The sequence below is a fragment of the Nycticebus coucang genome, chromosome 10 (genome assembly GCF_027406575.1).
Source record: "Nycticebus coucang isolate mNycCou1 chromosome 10, mNycCou1.pri, whole genome shotgun sequence".
NCBI classification, from domain to species: Eukaryota; Metazoa; Chordata; class Mammalia; order Primates; family Lorisidae; genus Nycticebus; species Nycticebus coucang.
The window spans coordinates 63,833,060-63,850,974 of NC_069789.1; the positions used below are offsets into that span (position 1 = coordinate 63,833,060).

General features: G+C 37.1%; 1 protein-coding gene across 4 annotated transcripts in view; it reads right to left on the reverse strand.

Annotated features, from left to right (window-relative positions):
* PTPRC (protein tyrosine phosphatase receptor type C) overlaps positions 1-17,915 on the reverse strand; it is a 118,245-nt gene that overhangs the window by 4,803 nt on the left and 95,527 nt on the right. For all 4 annotated transcript variants that reach the window (XM_053606766.1, XM_053606764.1, XM_053606765.1 and 1 more), the window contains 13 exons: positions 15,879-15,988; positions 15,506-15,596; positions 15,339-15,415; positions 12,975-13,011; positions 12,780-12,877; positions 11,843-11,968; positions 9,882-10,039; positions 9,533-9,668; positions 7,234-7,383; positions 4,586-4,676; positions 2,944-3,077; positions 1,732-1,866; positions 59-181 (listed from right to left, as the gene is read on the reverse strand). In XM_053606766.1, the coding sequence (XP_053462741.1) occupies positions 59-181; positions 1,732-1,866; positions 2,944-3,077; positions 4,586-4,676; positions 7,234-7,383; positions 9,533-9,668; positions 9,882-10,039; positions 11,843-11,968; positions 12,780-12,877; positions 12,975-13,011; positions 15,339-15,415; positions 15,506-15,596; positions 15,879-15,988 (1,466 nt within the window). The remainder of the gene's footprint in view (positions 1-58; positions 182-1,731; positions 1,867-2,943; positions 3,078-4,585; positions 4,677-7,233; positions 7,384-9,532; positions 9,669-9,881; positions 10,040-11,842; positions 11,969-12,779; positions 12,878-12,974; positions 13,012-15,338; positions 15,416-15,505; positions 15,597-15,878; positions 15,989-17,915) is intronic.

Sequence of the window (17,915 nt, forward strand, 5' to 3'; positions counted from 1 at the left end):
AGTTTTGCTATCAGAACAATTACATCAAACACAGATAGTCCTGAAATTATCTTTATACCTTGGAATGTCTCAGTTCAAAGACGCGGAGGGTATAAGCTGAAGATTTGTTTGTGTCTTTCATATCAACTTCTATATCTCCGTATGTTTGCTTTCCTTCTCCCCAGTACTGAGCACAGATTTCCTAGATTAAAAAGAAGATAGTTCAACAACTTCTGCACAAATATTCCATTTGCTATTTATAGTGTTCAGACAATCACTTTCTCGCTTGCTTGTGCTCTCCTCCTTCTCCTCCGTTAAATGAAAAACACTGTGTTCTAAAATTGAGACATGCCCATCAAATCCAAAATATATTTTAGGTCTGTTGAAGACTCATCTAATAAATATGGGATCTTTCCTCATGCAAACAAAGGGAACCTGAGCATGACTAAGGTGACAAAGTAGCTGGGAGGCTGCAGGAACAGCTCCGTCTTCCCTAGCGTAGGTCTTTTGAGAATTATTCTTCCTTTCCAGAGCTCATCATCGCCTCTTCAGATTCTATAGCTGACATGAACTGATATCATTCACATCCCCTCCAATAATAACTCAGGTCCAACTGTTCCTCCACTGCTCCTGGAGGAAGGAAGCTGCACCTTTTGGAGATTTTTGTTTTTGAATCTTGTTGACCAACCATGAGCAGCTCCAGGAATATTAATGAGTATCTATGCAAAGGGCCAGACTGAAGAGTTCATGAAGAACAAAAGAGTTTTCTCTCTCTGAAAAGTGATTTCCACCAACTAAAATCTCACAGTTGCTGACAAGGAGGGGCATTCCTGCACGCACTTCCATTCTATTTCCTGGCTTTCACAATTTATATCAAGAAAAGGATTACTGCCATTTATATATATGTTCCAGATTCTGAACATACATTTGTTTTCTAAAAGATAAAAACACATAAGAGTAAAGAACAACTTTCTATGTACAGAGGAAGTGGATCAAGCAAGAGAGACATAATAAATCTTGAAGCTGTTGCTTCTTATGAAGTTGTACTATGAATGAGTTTTAACATGGTAATTGCTAAAACATTTCCCACCAAGGAAATGTTAATAATAACTCTAGCTATTAAGGAGAGGCTCAAGTAAGTGTTGCAGTCATTACGTGAAAGATCAAATTCTATCTTAGGTTTTTCCCTATCTATAGACACTTATGGTAATAAATATTACATGGGAATAAAGAAGGAAGGATATGGATAAATTTTTTCAGGAGTTTTTCCTTGTTAGATGCCTAGGGCCAAAATAGAAAGAGCAAATTTAGTTATATGAAATAGCAACAGAATATGTTTCAGTGACAAGAAGGTAAATGATATGTTAAAACTCAGTCAGTAAACCTGCTTGTCCAGGGCAGAGAGTACGGAAAACATAAAAATGAAATGAGGACAGAGAGAGATACAAAGGCCTGATTGTGGAGGGTCACACGTTTGTTATTTAACACTTGAAGAAGATAGAGGGAAAGTGGGTATAGCTATTGCTCGCATGTTGTCACCTGGCGTTCCTCTGGCCTGGGCAGTTGGTGAGCAAGACAGTCAGAATCTAGACACAGCTGACCAATGCTGGGGTGAATGGGGTGAGCCTGAACAAACTGAATTGTGTGGTGGAAAAGTCCAAAAGACACAGATATGGGTACAGCGATCAAGTAAGCCATCCAAGACTATTTATGACAGAAAGACTTAAAATAAAAGGCTCTCAAAGTACAAACCTGTTCTCCCTGCTGCAGCTCTGTCAGCATGATAATCACTTTGACTTTTCTTTGAAAGATCATCTGCCAAAAATCACTAATGGTTTCTTTTAGTGGTCCCTGGGCAGCAATCATCACTTCAGGTTTCCAGTAACTCTTAAAAAAAAAAAAAAGAAGAAGGACTTTGTTACTACCATTAACTGAAGAGAGCAGAGTGGATTCTTAAACAACCATTTGGAAATATAGTCACTTAGTTTGATATCAATGCTGTTATATAAAAATATCAAGATTTCTATTCTTAGAAGTAATGTAATATTTACATGCAAAGCACTTATTCAAATAATGATAATTCTTAGCTAATAATGTGCAATTAAGATTAGGACATATAATCGTGCAAAATGAACTGGTTTTGTCTTTCAAAACCTTTTTTTTTCCCTTAAAAAAGTTAGTGTGATTCTAGTGATTATAAAAAGGAATTCTTAATGGGGGCAATGTACACTATCTGGGTCATGGGTACACTAAAAACAAAGATTTTACCAGTATACACTGTGTATACACATAATGAAATTTAATTTATATTCCCTAAATCTGTACAAAATTTTTAAAGGAATTAAGTAAACATTTAACTTATCCTCAACCTGTCCTCATATTAACTGGCATCTACATATTGATATACTACCTTATAATTAAACTGATATTCTAATGTGTGTTTTAGGAAAATTGAAAAAGAAATAAATCCAATTTAGTGTACATCCAATAAGTATTTGCCGAATGACTACAGTTGCCTTGTTTTAATTTTCGGTTCTTTAAAAAAAAAATAGTACCTATTCACTTAATAATTCAGTTAATCAGAATGAAACGTTTTTAACTATGCAAATACACAAATTAGATTTTGCTTACAATTTGGATAACTATGTATAAACCTTTTCAAATACTTACATTCGCTCAAATTTTATTATTTCAAACATTAGCATGACCATAATCCTATTAGTCATAACATATAACCAACAGCATTGTCTTATATTGTATCAGCTCATGAAGTTTTCATATTTCTAAGTCGTTCATGAATTAAAATATAGCATCAAAAATTGAAACTTTCATGACAATCACCAACTACGTAGTTAGGAATAAGTTCATTATTCTTTTATAAAATCATTAAATAAAAAATTCCTAATAACGTGGATAAGGTTTTTGAAGGGTTGGATTCTGAGTTCTGGAAATGTAAGCACCTACCATTATAAAAGATGCGTTGATGTACTTGCTTGTTTCCTCTGCGTCACTGTCATCATCAGAGGATTCATCTGAATCATGTTCACTCTCCTTGCTCATTTCAAGTTCATGTTTAAGTAGCACTCTGTTAAAGTCATCTATGTAAGATAAATTAGTAGTAAGTCTTCCTTTAAAACATCAAATTTCTGCTTCATTGTCAAGTGGAAAACTATTTCTAAGGGGACAGATTGCATGATGTAAATCTAAGTGGAATGAGAGTATAAAATTCCACACTCATAGATTAACAAATTATTTTTTTAAGTCTAAGAGAAAGGAGATTCCAAAAAAGTTCCAGCAAAACTTATAGGACATAACTCCATGTCAAAGAAATAGATATGATTTTTCATATATTTATTTACTCTTTGTTTTCTATGGAATATCATAATTCTGCTTGTTCTCAGTTTAAAATATGTAGCTTAGATTTTGATTTCCTAATTATATTTTATTAACATTAAATTAACGACATTAAATAGGTATCTCAGATTAATTATTACCTATTTAGTATTTAGTTTAAAAGTTATTTGGTTCATAATTTCTCACTGTTCTGCAATTTCATTAATTTATAATGGCCTGGCCAAATGGTCTGATGAACTACATCACAATCAAATCCATATTTTAAACTGTATTTATAAGGACTTCTGCAGAATTTAGCTAGGTCAGCTATGTGTTAATGTGATTTATTTGGTTGTCTAGTTTATTAGCTTGGGTTACATTTTGTCCATGGTAATTTCAGTGTATACAGCTGAATAAAAATAAAGTTGTACCAGATGTAATCATATCAATATGCTTAATTAGTAGAATTTAAGTCTTGGAAACTGTGTATATTTTTTTTTTTTTTTTTTTTTTGTAGAGACAGAGTCTCACTTTACTGCCCTCGGTAGAGTGCCGTGGCATCACACGGCTCACAGCAACCTCCAGCTCTTGGGCTTATGTGATTCTCTTGCCTCAGCCTCCCGAGCAGCTGGGACTACAGGCGCCCGCCACAACACCCGGCTATTTTTTTGTTGCAGTTCGGCCAGGGCTGGGTTTGAACCCACCACCCTCAGTATATGGGGCTGGCGCCCTGCTCACTGAGCCACAGGCGCCGCCCAACTGTGCATATTTTAATCTGTTAAATTTGATGATTGACAGATCGTAGAATAGTTTCCCTTACTTCCAACCTCCCAGGAATAAGGGAAGAAAAGAAAACATGAATTGAAGAAATAGATGTAATATTTTGCTATTTGGCAATTGCTCTGGAGTAAATAATGGGAATCAACTAAAAATAAGAAAGAATTGATAAAAGAGACTTGATTTTATTTTCTTCCAGCTTTGGAGGTTTCATCTTTCTGACAACCCATTTCTGAAATAATCTGTAGAAAGAAAACACTGAATATAGTCGATCCTCCAAAAGTCTCTTGTAAGTGCTTCTAAGAAAGGGTTCTGAACGTTTACTATCCATGTCACCAAAATTTAAATAGCCTATTAATTTCTTCTCTATCATCAACCAAATATTTAAAAACTTGCTCCAAGATCATTTCTGTGCATGTGTGTCTCACATTAAACAAATCCAAACGAGAGATTAACTTCATCTGATACAAAGAATAAAGTAAAATAAACTACATACAGGGAATGACATTAGAACTCCTGTTTTTATTTTTATTTTCTTCTTGATTTCCAATGTGCTGTGTCCTCCAGCTCCTATATGAAGGAAGTCTCTGAGGAAAAAAAAAAACAGAGTGGAAAACTCCTTTACAATGTGAATATTGGCTTAGTTTATTATTGTGCCATAAGATGTTCCCTAAAGAAAAGCATTTCATTAAATTGGGGGAAATTTCCATACACGCCCTAGAACTTACAGTTTTTAAGTTTGCCTCTAAACTTTTCCTTTCAAGTGCTTAGGTATGTGGTACTTTTAGTATGTTAAGTTTGAACTGAATATATATATAATTACACAAGAGCATGTGCTTCTTTCTTAGAGCTGCTTGATAGCAAAGTCGCATCGTTAGTGCTTACGTTAAGTTGAAAGCGCTAAGCAGACATTGAGTATTATCCCTATTGCAAAAGCAATGGTAAATCATTAAAAATTCTCAGAAATAAACTCTGCAGACACAGCGTTCACAGAAGACTTGGCACAGGCTTCCAACGTTGACACTTCATTTGCTTACACCTGGCAGACTGTCTCCCTGACAGTGCTAGTCCGCAAGATCCCTCTTACTACTGAGGACGCTCCCACGTCTTTTCAGTTTTCTGTCCTCCTTAGTCCAGTTCACCTTCATTTTTTTACTTGGGGAACATCAACAGTTTCTTAACTTATCTTCCCTCTTGTTTGCTCTACTCCTTCTAAAATGCAAAACAGAAGATGTCCCTCCCAGGATCTTTGGAGGCTTCTCATTCTTGTTAGAAACCAGCAAACCTCACGGCAGCATCAGAAGCCTTCAGGGCTATTCTCCTGTCTCTTCAGCCTCATTCCCTAATTTTACAAAGAGATGGCCAACACGTAGAGAATATCTTGTAACATTTTGTAGTGAATGTTTCATAAATAAAGTCAGAGGTAGTGACAATGTCCCGTTTTTCTTACGGATGGTGACTTTAGTACCACTTTTAGGATGCCTTGTAGTTATCTTCAACCTGGCAATCTTCAATTCTACCCACATTCTCACATACTGCCTTCGCAAATTGTTCTCACATGCTGCAGGTGGCCACCACTAGAATCATTCATTTATCAACACCTTCAACTCTTTCGCCTCCTCGCTTTCAAACAGTCACTTTCAAAATCCAGATAGGTTTAACCCAACCATCACCTCTAGCCCCAGAGAGCTCAATATCCCCATGGAAAACAATATAACTAATTCCTCTCTAAATTCATGACCATAAATTTCAAGTCATCGCAAAATAATTTCTGACAGTCTCACTACTTTTGCCTGGGGAGATCGATTTCCTATTTTGAGATAACTAGCTCATACTCTTTCCACTACCTCAGGAATTAAACTCTTCTTGATCTGACTCACTACAGTACCCCTCAGCTCCCAACTGATAATCTTGCTGCATCATATATTTTTAAGAAATGACAATCAGGCAAGAGTTGCCTCAACTTCCCATCACCAAATCCCCAACAGACTTGCATCTCTACTCTCCTTTTCCATCTTCCCATCTGCTTAGGTGAAATATCTTCGCAGCTTCCATCAGCCTTAGAGCCATTGTCTGTGATGGGGTTCACAGTATTGCATGCGTTCTCCCCATGTCCATTTGCAAATCACTTAACTCTTGTGCCAGGAATTGAGCTCGGCACAAAGCAGAAATTCAATCATATTTGTTCAGTGAAGAATACTTTGTTTTGGTGAATACTCACTCATAAAAGTGTTCAACTTAAATGTACAACTGTCTCCAAATGGCATATGTATATATGTGGATTAGTAGGGTTAGTGACTTGAATATGGTTAATTATCATCTTTTTTTTTTGCAAGAAAACAACAATTATAACAGCCCTCTGTTTGAGGGGACAGGTCTTCTAGGGGGATTGAGTTACCTAGTGATTCTTACAGGTTCTACCGGCATGCCCCACCTTAGCCCCGCTTTGATCCTAAATATGAAATGGTTCTGCATCTGCTTAAAATTACATGGCTGATCTTGTTGAAAAACTTTGAATTGATTGGTTTGGTAATTTACAGAAAGACTCAATACATGGGAAATCATAAGTGAAACAGAAAAGCTAAGGAACATTTTTTTTACAACTGAGCCATCTGAAGCTAGCTATGCCAACTCTCTGAAATCACGGTTAACTATGTCCTAGGTTAGCTGTCAGAATAATTGCCTAATAAATAAGTTAGGACACATGTACTTACACTTTGCCTTCTATCTACCAGCCCCAGCCAGTTCAACTTCCTAAGCAGTCATAAACTCCTCCAATTATTGCCTTTGCAAACCAGAACCAGATATAGTTTCTGAAGAGGATACGCTGCCTTGCCTTTGGCAGACCAATATGTACTATTATTTTATATTATTATTTTGCTATTTTATACCAGCTTAATGAGGAATGTTTGAAATTGTCAGCAGTAGAATCAGATTTCTGGGTTAAACAAATCTCCTATGTAACAGTTGTGTGAATTCAGGTATTGCTCTTGAACTCCCCGTGTCCTAGTGCCCGCTCTGTGCTCCATCGGTTGTGGCGTAGGCCAAATGCAAGAGCTCGCCAAGTGCATAGTCACCCCCAGAAAACAGTCAGCACTGATACACACTGCCTGTGATGACTGTTGTTGCTATCACTGTCATTACCTGGAATTCAGCCTCCAGTGGAGATGGCTCACTCGGTGGGTCTCTTTTCTTCATATTTTGTAGATAGGGATGCAGTTCGGACAAGCTCACTTCTGTTTCTCCAAACTGATTATACTCCACTAAGGCCTGATGGATCAAGATGTACTGTGCCTACGGTTTCAATAAAAATGCAGGTAATTAATTGCAAGCTTAGAGTCCTATGAGTCACATTTAAATAAAATTCACATTCCCATAATTTTGCCAGAGTTGAGACAAAGTATAGCAAAATAGAATTGATATATATCACATTTAATATCCTGGAAGGTGGCTCTCAGAGTTTTCCAGAATATGAGCAAACTCTGGAAAATTTCAGACCACTTTTTTAGAAAAACGAACAAAAGCTTGCTAAATAGTTTGTCTATGTACTGTGCATTGCCTGGTATTTTTCATACCTAAAAATTCTAAACAAAAAAATTGCCTGTTAATTTCCTTCAGTCCTGAGTTAATCAAATTTCTAATATACAAAACTAATAAATTTCACAGTACATTTGAGAGAAAAAAGCAAGTTCTATTCCATAGGATGCACTTCAAAAACATTTTTAGAACACTTTAAAATAGAAAACGTTATTTTTTAAAAATGATCCAATATGCCAAACCTATATTTAGCAACTCCTATTTATCATATTTGAATTCAGTATCCTTAAGGAAATAATATGTTTCTGGTAATTCTTTTTTTTTGAGACAAAGTCTCAAGCTGTTGCCCTAGGTAGAATCCCGTGTTCTCACAGCTCACAGCAACCTCTAACTCTTGGGCGATTCTCCTGTCTTACTCTCCCAAGTAGCTGGGACTACAGGTGCCCACCACAACACTGGCTATTTTTTGGTTGTAGTTGTCATTGTTGTTTGGCAGACCTGGGCTGGGTTTAAACCCACCAGCCCCGGCGTATGTGGGGCTGGCACTCTAGCTGCTGAGCTACAGGCAGTGAGCCTCTGATAATTCTTTAACTACCACCGCTTGCCCTTCCTTCAGTATCACTTATACTAAAATTGCCTACCACCTCACATCCCCTGACTTTGGCCCTAGCCTTCCTCTCTATTTTATGCTCCAGAGGAAATAGGTTTTTTTTTTTCTGGCTTACAATCTGTTTTATACTTCTGCATTGTTTATAGATATGTATGTGTATTTATAAATATATAAACATTATACAATTTGTATTTTTTAAAATATCACAAAAATTATATCTTGTGTTTCATTTGTCAACTATTTTCACTCATTGTTTTCATCCGAGTCTCTATCCAAATAGAGAGATGTAAACTTAGATTATTCCTTTCAACTACAGCTTAGCATTTGATGTTCAAAGATTCCACATGTCACATTCTGTTTGACAATTTCTCTATCGAGATACATATGTAAATGCATGTATATATACACCTGGTGTTTCCATTCTCCTATTTATATACATTCAAGACTTTTTTGCTATTTTAACTATGCTGAATGCAATGAACATTCTTTCACGTTTTTAATTATTCATATTTGCAAGTGCTTTTCTTGAGTATAAACAAATGTGATATTTCTAGATCAAGTACAGACATTTTCAATAATAACCATCACTTAGAATTACTGAATAAATGACATGTTTAAAGTGATTGTTTAAATGAATTTGTACTATCATTACCTCCATTTTACAAATGACTTAAGCAAGGTACAGAAAAATTTAAAAAACTTGTCCAAGAGTCCATAGTCATAGAGGCAAAATTTAAAATTGGAAGTCTAGGCCAGGCGTGAGGTGGCTCATGCCTGTAATCCCAGTACTTTTGGAGGCCGAGGTGAGAGGATCACCTGAGGTCAGGAGTTCAAGACCAGCCTGAGCTAGAGAGAGAAGTCTACTTCCAAAAACCAGTCTTTTGACCATCATACTATTCTGTCTCTTCAGTTTTAATTTTATGTTATGGTGTGAAATCTATCTTCAGTGTGTTTTTTCCCCTCAATCTGGTATGTGTAAATGGTGTTTCATTCTTTTCTTTCCTTTTTTTGTACTTTGGCTGGGGCCAGGGCCAGACTTGCACCCACCACCCCCGGTATATGGGGCCAGCGTCCTACTTCTTGAGCCACAGGTGCTGCCCCATTATTTGCTTCAAATACATTTTATATTTATCCTTCATTCACAGTGATTTAAAGTACTAATACAAAATATTTCTAACTATTTCCATCCACTGAAGCTGTGAGGATTTTGTATTTCTTTTAAGGTCATTCCTACCACCCAAAATGATTGAAGTGCAAACAGGAAGGTGGGGATAATCTCTAAAGATTAGTACGAACCTCCACTTGCACCATCAGGCATCTCTGTCGCCTCAGCTTGACAACATAACCGTAGACATCCACCTTGTTCTCAGCTTCCAGGCCTTCCAGCATGGCATCAATTCCAATGTAGGTGCCTGTGCGCCCAACACCAGCACTGGGAGGATGAACAGAAAAAGTGAAGGCATGCTCACAGCAGGGAAATGAAGAAAACATCGTCGAGTGTGAAGGAGAGGTAGGAATATAAGTTTCTCTTGCCGATTGTGCCCCAAATTGCAACTGCCATTGGGGAGGACATCCCAGTGAGCCCAGGGCAGGTGTGAGAATGCCGACAGGCTAGTGCCCCCACGCGGTTGAGTTCTTGATTCACCTGCAGTGCACCACCACGGGACCGCTGAAGAAGTTGCTGAAAGCGTTCACTCTCCTTCTCAGCTTCAGCAGCAGGTGGGGGTCGTCCGGAACTCCATGGTCTGGCCAGCTGGTAAACTGAATGTGAGTCACTTCTCTTCCAGTTGCTTTTTCTTTTTTCTAGTTGAGACAATAGTTTCTTTGAGATGATTTTTAAAGCAAACTATGGGACAGAAGCGAGTGGAAGGGAGGACCAGTACACACATCTCCCCATGCAAACATAAACTACGCCAAAGGGTCCATAATTCCTCAGGCATCCACTAAGTGTTTTGCAGCTATAATTGCATTTTCCTTTTTAATTAAGTTGAGATACCACAGAGGACTGGCATGCATGACCCAGTGAGCCGCAACTTACCAGGAAAGTAAGTAAGGCAAGGTAAGTATAGACGAAACTCCTAGGAATTTTCATGCTGCCAAAGCAAACACACCACAGGAAAAGGGGCGTGGTAGTGGTGGGTGGGAGGCTTTGAATGTGTGTGTGAAAAGATATAAAGTGAAGGTCATCCTCACAGTTGTTTGAAATACTTCTGCTTGGTGGGCCAGGAGACAGGACTATTTTTCAGGTGAAGAAGAGCTGATTAGCTATTGGGTTAACACCATCTTCTTTAGGCCCTCACAGAACTGAGAAGGTAGAGAAGGAATTGAGGAAAGTGAGCCCCGGATGACATGTTCGTCCCCTAGTTTCAAGGAAATCAGCAGGAGATGCATAAATCATAATTCTCTGACTAGGTCTGAAGAACCTTCTACATTCAGTCAGCAGAAGAAACAAACAAAAGCTTTAAAAAAATAAAAAGAAAAAAATTACTAAAGTATGTATTCGTTCTGATGGGAAAAACTGAGGTGGTTAAGAACACTGAGTTCAGACTAATTGATGCAGCCAGATGGGGATCAGCCTCTATCTGTACCCCTTTATCTATGGATTGAGGGCTTTTGTGGCTTAATCAATCAAATACTTAGCCATGAACCACTGGGAGGGCGATGCCAGAGTCCTCATAGCCTAGCTGTAACGCCACGGAGCCTAAGAAGGCCTTGGGAGAATATACAGTAAGTCTGCTCTACTTGGGGGAAATGTAACTGGCCTATATGGAAATAAAATTGACATTACTAAAAGCCCTCCAACAAATGAAATTCAGAGAAAATGTCAATGCCCTATATAAAGACTTGCATTTCTTACGCAGCTCTGTCAAGTTTTTTACATACCATAAAGTTCACACATTTAAAATGTACAATTCAGTGTCTTAAGTACATTCACAGAGAGGTACAATCATCACCACTATCTAATTATAGAACATTCTTGTCACCACAAAATGAAAATCTGAACCCGTTAGTAGCTACCCCCGATTTCTACTCCACTCCCTCAGCCCTGGGCAACCATTAATCTCCTTTCTGTCTTTACAGGTTTGCCTGTTACGATTTCTCATATAAATATAATCACATAATATATAAAATTGCCCCCATTTTAATTAATATCTGAGGCCACACTGATCTCTTTATTTTTTGAACTAAACATTTTATCTCTTCTACCTTGGTAGAATTTATACTTCTTAAAGTAATCTCTAAGTATGTCATTTGTACAAACATTCTTCCTATAAGCATAAGCAGCTGTTGAAAATCAGGTCTATTTGTTAATTCATTCAATAATTTAATCCTATGTTCAAATATCTAATGTAATTTTCCTTTTTTAAAAATACATCAAGGCTCGTGGCATACTAGATACTTTGGGCTTGGCTTAGACAGACATTTCTCATCTAGGGACTTAAATTTGACCCTGACTTGCATTCTAACCCAACTTGTCCTCCTAAAGTCATTAAAAATAATTTTTCCCAGGTAGATTTTAATCCCTCTGATGTAATAATACAGAATTGTATTACTATAAAAATAAAAACAGTATCAAAACAAAATTACATAATAAAACAGACTCACATTTGTAACGTTCAATTTTTGAATGATATAATCTGGACATCTTTTGTGTTCATTGATCTTCACAACAACATCTCCAAAAGCCCGAGTGCCTTCTTCCATCGAAGGCCAGTATTCTGCACACTTGTTCTATATTGAGAAATCATTAATTATTTCCTTTTTTCATTTAGACAATTCTTGTTAAACTTTCTTTGAAAACCAAAAATGTGTTAATCTGAAATTCTTAGTACATTCCTCTATTTTTCTTTAAACACATGTACACCTAAAATTGTGATGTTTGAAATGTATTCTTCTCCCCATCAATGAATGTTGCCAGAAGAATTTTCCTCCTATTACTTAGCAGAAAGATGATCTTCCCAGGTCTGGCTGCATATTATAAGAAGAGATGCTGAGTGCTCAGCAAAAAGGATGCAACTGCTGGCAGTTAAATTTCAGGCTGCGAAGCAGAGAGGGTATTGCTCTTTCGAAAGTCACATGATGTGACTTTCCACCTATCTGCCCCAAGGTCAGTTTTGCTTTAAGTATTCACAAGCACTTGTGAAGTCAGCACATCAAAATATGCTGAACTTTTTTTTTAATTTTTTTTGGCGGGGCCAAGTTTGAACCCACCACCTCCGGTATATGGGGCCGGTGCCCAACTCCTTTGAGCCACAGGCACCGCCCTAATATGCTGAACTTTGAACAACACCAAAGATATAGGGATCAAATCAAAGACTAGCAATAAAGTATTTAAATGTTGTGTATACAGACATATATTTACATAGGTAGAAATTTTATTTTTCTGTATTTGTGAAATATTTAAATCAAATTTTCAACACTGGTTAAAGTAGAGCACTGTCTGTTTTAGTCATCAAGCACATAGATGTGGTTTTTCTAAATGCAATGTAACACTTCCTTTTCCTAACCCAACATCTGCCCTGTGAATCTTCTGGGTTCTTACCCTGTTTCCTTCTTCACATCGAGTTACCATGACAATAACTGTGGCTTTCTGTTCCCAGATCATCCTCCAGAAATCATCAACAGTTTCATCTCTGGGGCCTAGATGGTAAACAAATATAAGCATATAGGAAATAGTTTCTTACAAGCGCTACAAAACAATTTTCCAAAAAGAATATTGGACTATCAAATAAATTACCTTGTGCAGCAATGTATTTCTTGGGTTCTTTGAAACCCTGTTCAAAACACGAAAGTGGGACATTTACTGAGCACTTAATTATTTGTTCACATGCAAAATTGTGACTTAGAGAAAGGTGCATTAGATCCACCATTTCTTGGTTGTGAATTTCCCCAGGCATTTTCAGATTATTAAGAGGGTTTTATTAAATCATGGTCATGTAAGGATGCTAAGCATGTTAGTTAACGCTTGCAAACTATGCTCATGACTTTCATGTACCTTTGCTATATAATGCAAATAATTTAAAAAACTAGATTTCATTCTCATCTAGGATAGTAAAGCAATTTACAATAGTAATCCAGATATTCCTACAATTGATAGCCTACCAACCCTTAGAGCAACATCTGTCACTATTTAAACCTCTTCCCTATCCACATAGTTACTTTTGGACTTTTACTCAATTTCTTTCAATAAATCAGTCTGAGATTACACCACACTTCAACCCCTTAAATATTGCTGGAATAATATGCTGATTCCCTAGGCTCCATTGTTGCCTTTCCAGGTAGAGATAAAATTACTTTAATTTTCTACCTAAAACATCTTCTTTCTCTCATCTTGTTACCAAGACCAAAAGAGTACAGAGGCTCATTAGATATTATAGTAATTTCTTCCAGAATTATCTCATACTCTTTACATTCACCTCAACAATGAAAGAAGCTATTCAGAAAGAGACGACCTTTGCAACTGGATGAAATGTAGCACATGGGCCTCAAGAATTCATGATTAACTTTAGTAACTTCTTGAAACTTCTATCTTATGATACAGAAGTATTCATACATTCATTTATTTAACAAGTATTTATGGAACAGCTTCAGTATGTCAGCACCTAGTTGGGAGCAGAAGACACATACTTTCCTGGAGCTCCAAGTTCTGTTAGAGAAACATGAAGTGTAACCTGATACTGTAATTATTATATGTTTGGATCAAAAGTATAGGTTATTTTTTTCTAAACTATCTAAATCCTTATAAAATCTCCCACATTACCAGGCCTGTTCTCAATTGCTTTACTTTGAATAACAAATTACTATTTGGAAAAGGCACTATGCATTAAAATAAACTTGATCAAGGCCGATTATAAAGGCCTATCAAGGTCACCTGCTGGAATCAGTTAAAATATAGGTGGGAATGATGACACAATACTAAGAATTACTTTTCAGAAGATAACTTCAAATTTCTAAGTGTTGGTTATTATTGTAAACGAGCCTTTTCAGGATCATGTACCAAAAGGAATAGAATAAAAGACTTCATTGTGGGGCGGCGCCTGTGGCTCAGTCGGTAAGGTGCCGGCCCCATATACCAAGGGTGGCGGGTTCAAACCCGGCCCCGGCTGAACTGCAACCAAAAAATAGCCGGGCATTGTGGCGGGTGCCTGTAGTCCCAGCTACTCGGGAGGCCGAGGCAGGAGAATCGCTTAAGCCCAGGAGTTGGAGGTTGCTATGAGCTGTGTGAGGCCATGGCACTCTACCGAGGGCCATAAAGTGAGACTCTGTCTCTACAAAAAAAAAAAAAAAAGACTTCATTGTGGACATTAAAAGCACACATTCAGGGTGGTGCCCGTAGCTCAAGGCGAAGGGCACTGGCCCCATGTATTGGAGATGGCGAGTTCAAACCTGACCCCAGCCAAAAGCTGCAAAAAATAATAATAATAATGATAATAAAAATAAAATCACACATTTGAAGAACAGACATTTTTCAGTCTCCATATATTTTATGCTATCCAAAATTATTTAACTCATGTAACACATTACTTGTTTAGTAGTTTCATAACAGACTTTAAAAGTATTTTGAATAAACTAACCATGCACAGATAATGGGGATAAATAGAATGAACAGATGATCTATGTTGATGCAAAACATACATTGAAGTTCAGTGTCATGTCATCAAAGTAAAATAATTTGGAGTCAGGGAGACTGGGGTTGAATGTCAACTAACTGTGTGAACAAGGACAAGATAACTAATTAAACTGAGCCTCCCACCTCCCAGTCCTTAACTATACGATGAGTATACTGCACATAGACGGTGCAAATGTAGGCTTCTTATGAGAAATATGTGCAAAGATCATTTAGTCTGATACACAGCACATAACAGGCAGCAGATTATAGACTTTGTACCAATAGATAATGAATATTCTCGCAAATACTGTTGATTTTGCTATTTTACACCAGAAACATTATAGGCTCACTTCAAAATATCTCTAATAATATTTAAAAAATTTTTCCAAGACAAAGAAGGAACTGAAGGGAATGCAGAGATACAGAAAAAAGGCGACTCTTCAATGGCAGAATGAGGAGGATCCAACTTGGCAAGTACGTATTTTTACTCACATCAATATAGCTGGCATTTATGTAATTTGACCCTACATCTCCATTTATCTCAGAGAGTTCAACACGGTTATAATCATCTGTTTCAAGAAAAGAAAAATAAGCAAGTGAAATAATGAATAAACAAGCAGTGTAAACATATGGAAATTCAATTCTCAATGTGTACTCACAAGGAAGGATGTCGACATAACGGTTTTTGTTCTGATTAAAGGATTTTCGAGCATCTTTGATGGGAAACTTGCTGAATACCCTTGGAATGCTCTGAAAGACGCACAAATTCTTTAGGTCACATCAGATTGAGAAAAACTACTTTCTCTCTTGGCATGATACAACAATGCCTTATATATTAAAGTATTACTCGCTTCGTACTATGATATTGTCCATGAGTCTCTCTTAAGGCTCATAAATATCTGCTAATAACATCTGCTTTGGTATTATGTGCGATGCATTATTAAGGCAAATGGGTTGCACAGATACATCGAAAACGGAATTGTCTTGATGTGTGAGTAGAATTTCTCACCGTCTACCAAGAGCAACACACACCTGAAATTCAGCCAGAAAAAGTCTTCCTTCATCAGCGATCTTTCTTTTGTAAGTTTCCAACAAAACATCTGCATGAATTGGCTCCACGTTCATCAGTTGTTTTTCATCATCTGTAAATACATTAAAGATGGGTACTCGGTAGACGCCTGTCTTCCGAATCGGCCCACACATTTCATTAAATTTACACCCTATATTCCATCCTCAGCTTCTTTCCTTCTCACATACATTCCACCTGAGAAATCTCACTCATGAACATACTATAAATCAGTGACTTCTAAACCTTGCACTTTACTCTTCCTCTAGGCTTTATATTGTTCCCTCTACCAGAGTGACCTTTCTTAGCTTCAGTGCTTAGAGAAAAGATCCCAGACCAAGTATCACCGTTGTAAGGACAGCCACATTTCCTTTTGATTACACGCATCTTGTAGCCATTACCACACTTGTTAATCTGTATCACAAACATTATTTTTCTTTGCAATGTTTCCACTTAAAATTATTACAAAATATTGTAAACATACGGATGAAATAAGAGAATGTGATTAATATCTCTAGACCTACAACTCAACTTAATTTGATCACTCATTTATACTCAACTATAAAACAAGTTGTACTTGTTAGTTGTGTATTAAGCCTCTGGAGTGTAAAATATATATTATATACTGTGTTTGTGAAAAAATTTATTAAAGAGCAAAAATATATATTAAGCATCAAAAGCTATAATTGTATACAAAACTCAATAGTTTTAGAATAATAGGAGAATTTAAGCTGTCGCATGTAAAAAGTATGTTTATCCTACTTTTCCATGTATTGCTGGTAATATTTCTTTCAGTACTCATTTTAATTTTACCCATTCATTAGATGAAGAAAGAAGGTCTCCATGAGGGCAACACGTTTGTTTATTGTATTGTCCAGGGAAACCTTGTATCCAATTATAGCTGTCAAACCAACCATGGGGGCTTGCTTCTTTGGTCATTGGAGAGTTCTAGTATTCATGCGTTGTGAGCCAGGTGTCCCCTTCAGGGTTTCATGGGGTTGGAGTGGGTAAGTTCTAATGCACTCCAAGTTGCAATCAGCATCAATTTTGAGATCATGTATTTTATTGACACTCTCCCAGTGTGCCTTGACTCCTTGAACTGGATTCTCCCTCTGCCCATCAGATGCTTATCGTTCCTATCTTCTTCATTCTTCCCTCAGATTATCAAAACTAATCCTTGGGACACATGATCTCATTCATTTATTTACTCATTCCTATTTATTGAATTCCCAAACTCACCTAAGTACTGGAGTTAAAGCTGTGAGTGAGACAGGGAAATGCCCCTCCCTTCACAAAGCTTACATTCTATTATAGTTAGGAGAGGATAGTTAACGAATGAATAAATACGAGCTACTATGTCAGGTAGTGATACATTCTGCAAAGGAAAATTAAGCCTAATCCGGAACTTCAAAGACCCAGCCCTAAAGCTTCTGCCTGAAGACTTGGTGCCTGCTATTGCCAGAAAACCCTTCACACCCAAGTTAACACAAACAGAGAAGTGGGGAAATTCTTCCAGTCTTGAGTATGAGAAAACAGCCTTTATGGTCAACAAAGTTTCCATTTCTTTAACTTATTTCCTTTTTAATGGATCAAAAAATCATGTCCTTAAAAAGAAATTAAATAAATAATGTTAAGGTTGGATAAAAAGAGAATAAAAGGAATTTATTTTCCTCTCCTAAGTCAAATGGCTGTTCTTTATCCTGTCCATAGTGTGTGGGCAGAGGGAGGAGCCAGCAGTTCCTCCTGGCAGGAAGCTGAGGACCCTTCCCACCCTCCATCTCTGTGACATTTGATGTGCTCTTCTGTTGTTGGTCTAGCATTTCTCCACAATCTTAGCACACCAGATTCTGGCTCTTCCCACATTCTGGCTCTTTCCACACGCAGTTTTCTATCTTCTTTGTATCTATAGAACCGTCAAGAGCATTTATTAAGTTGCCATAATATCTGTCAATACATTCACCTTCCTCTAGCAGATTCTAAATGCTTTAAGTGCAGAGTTTGTG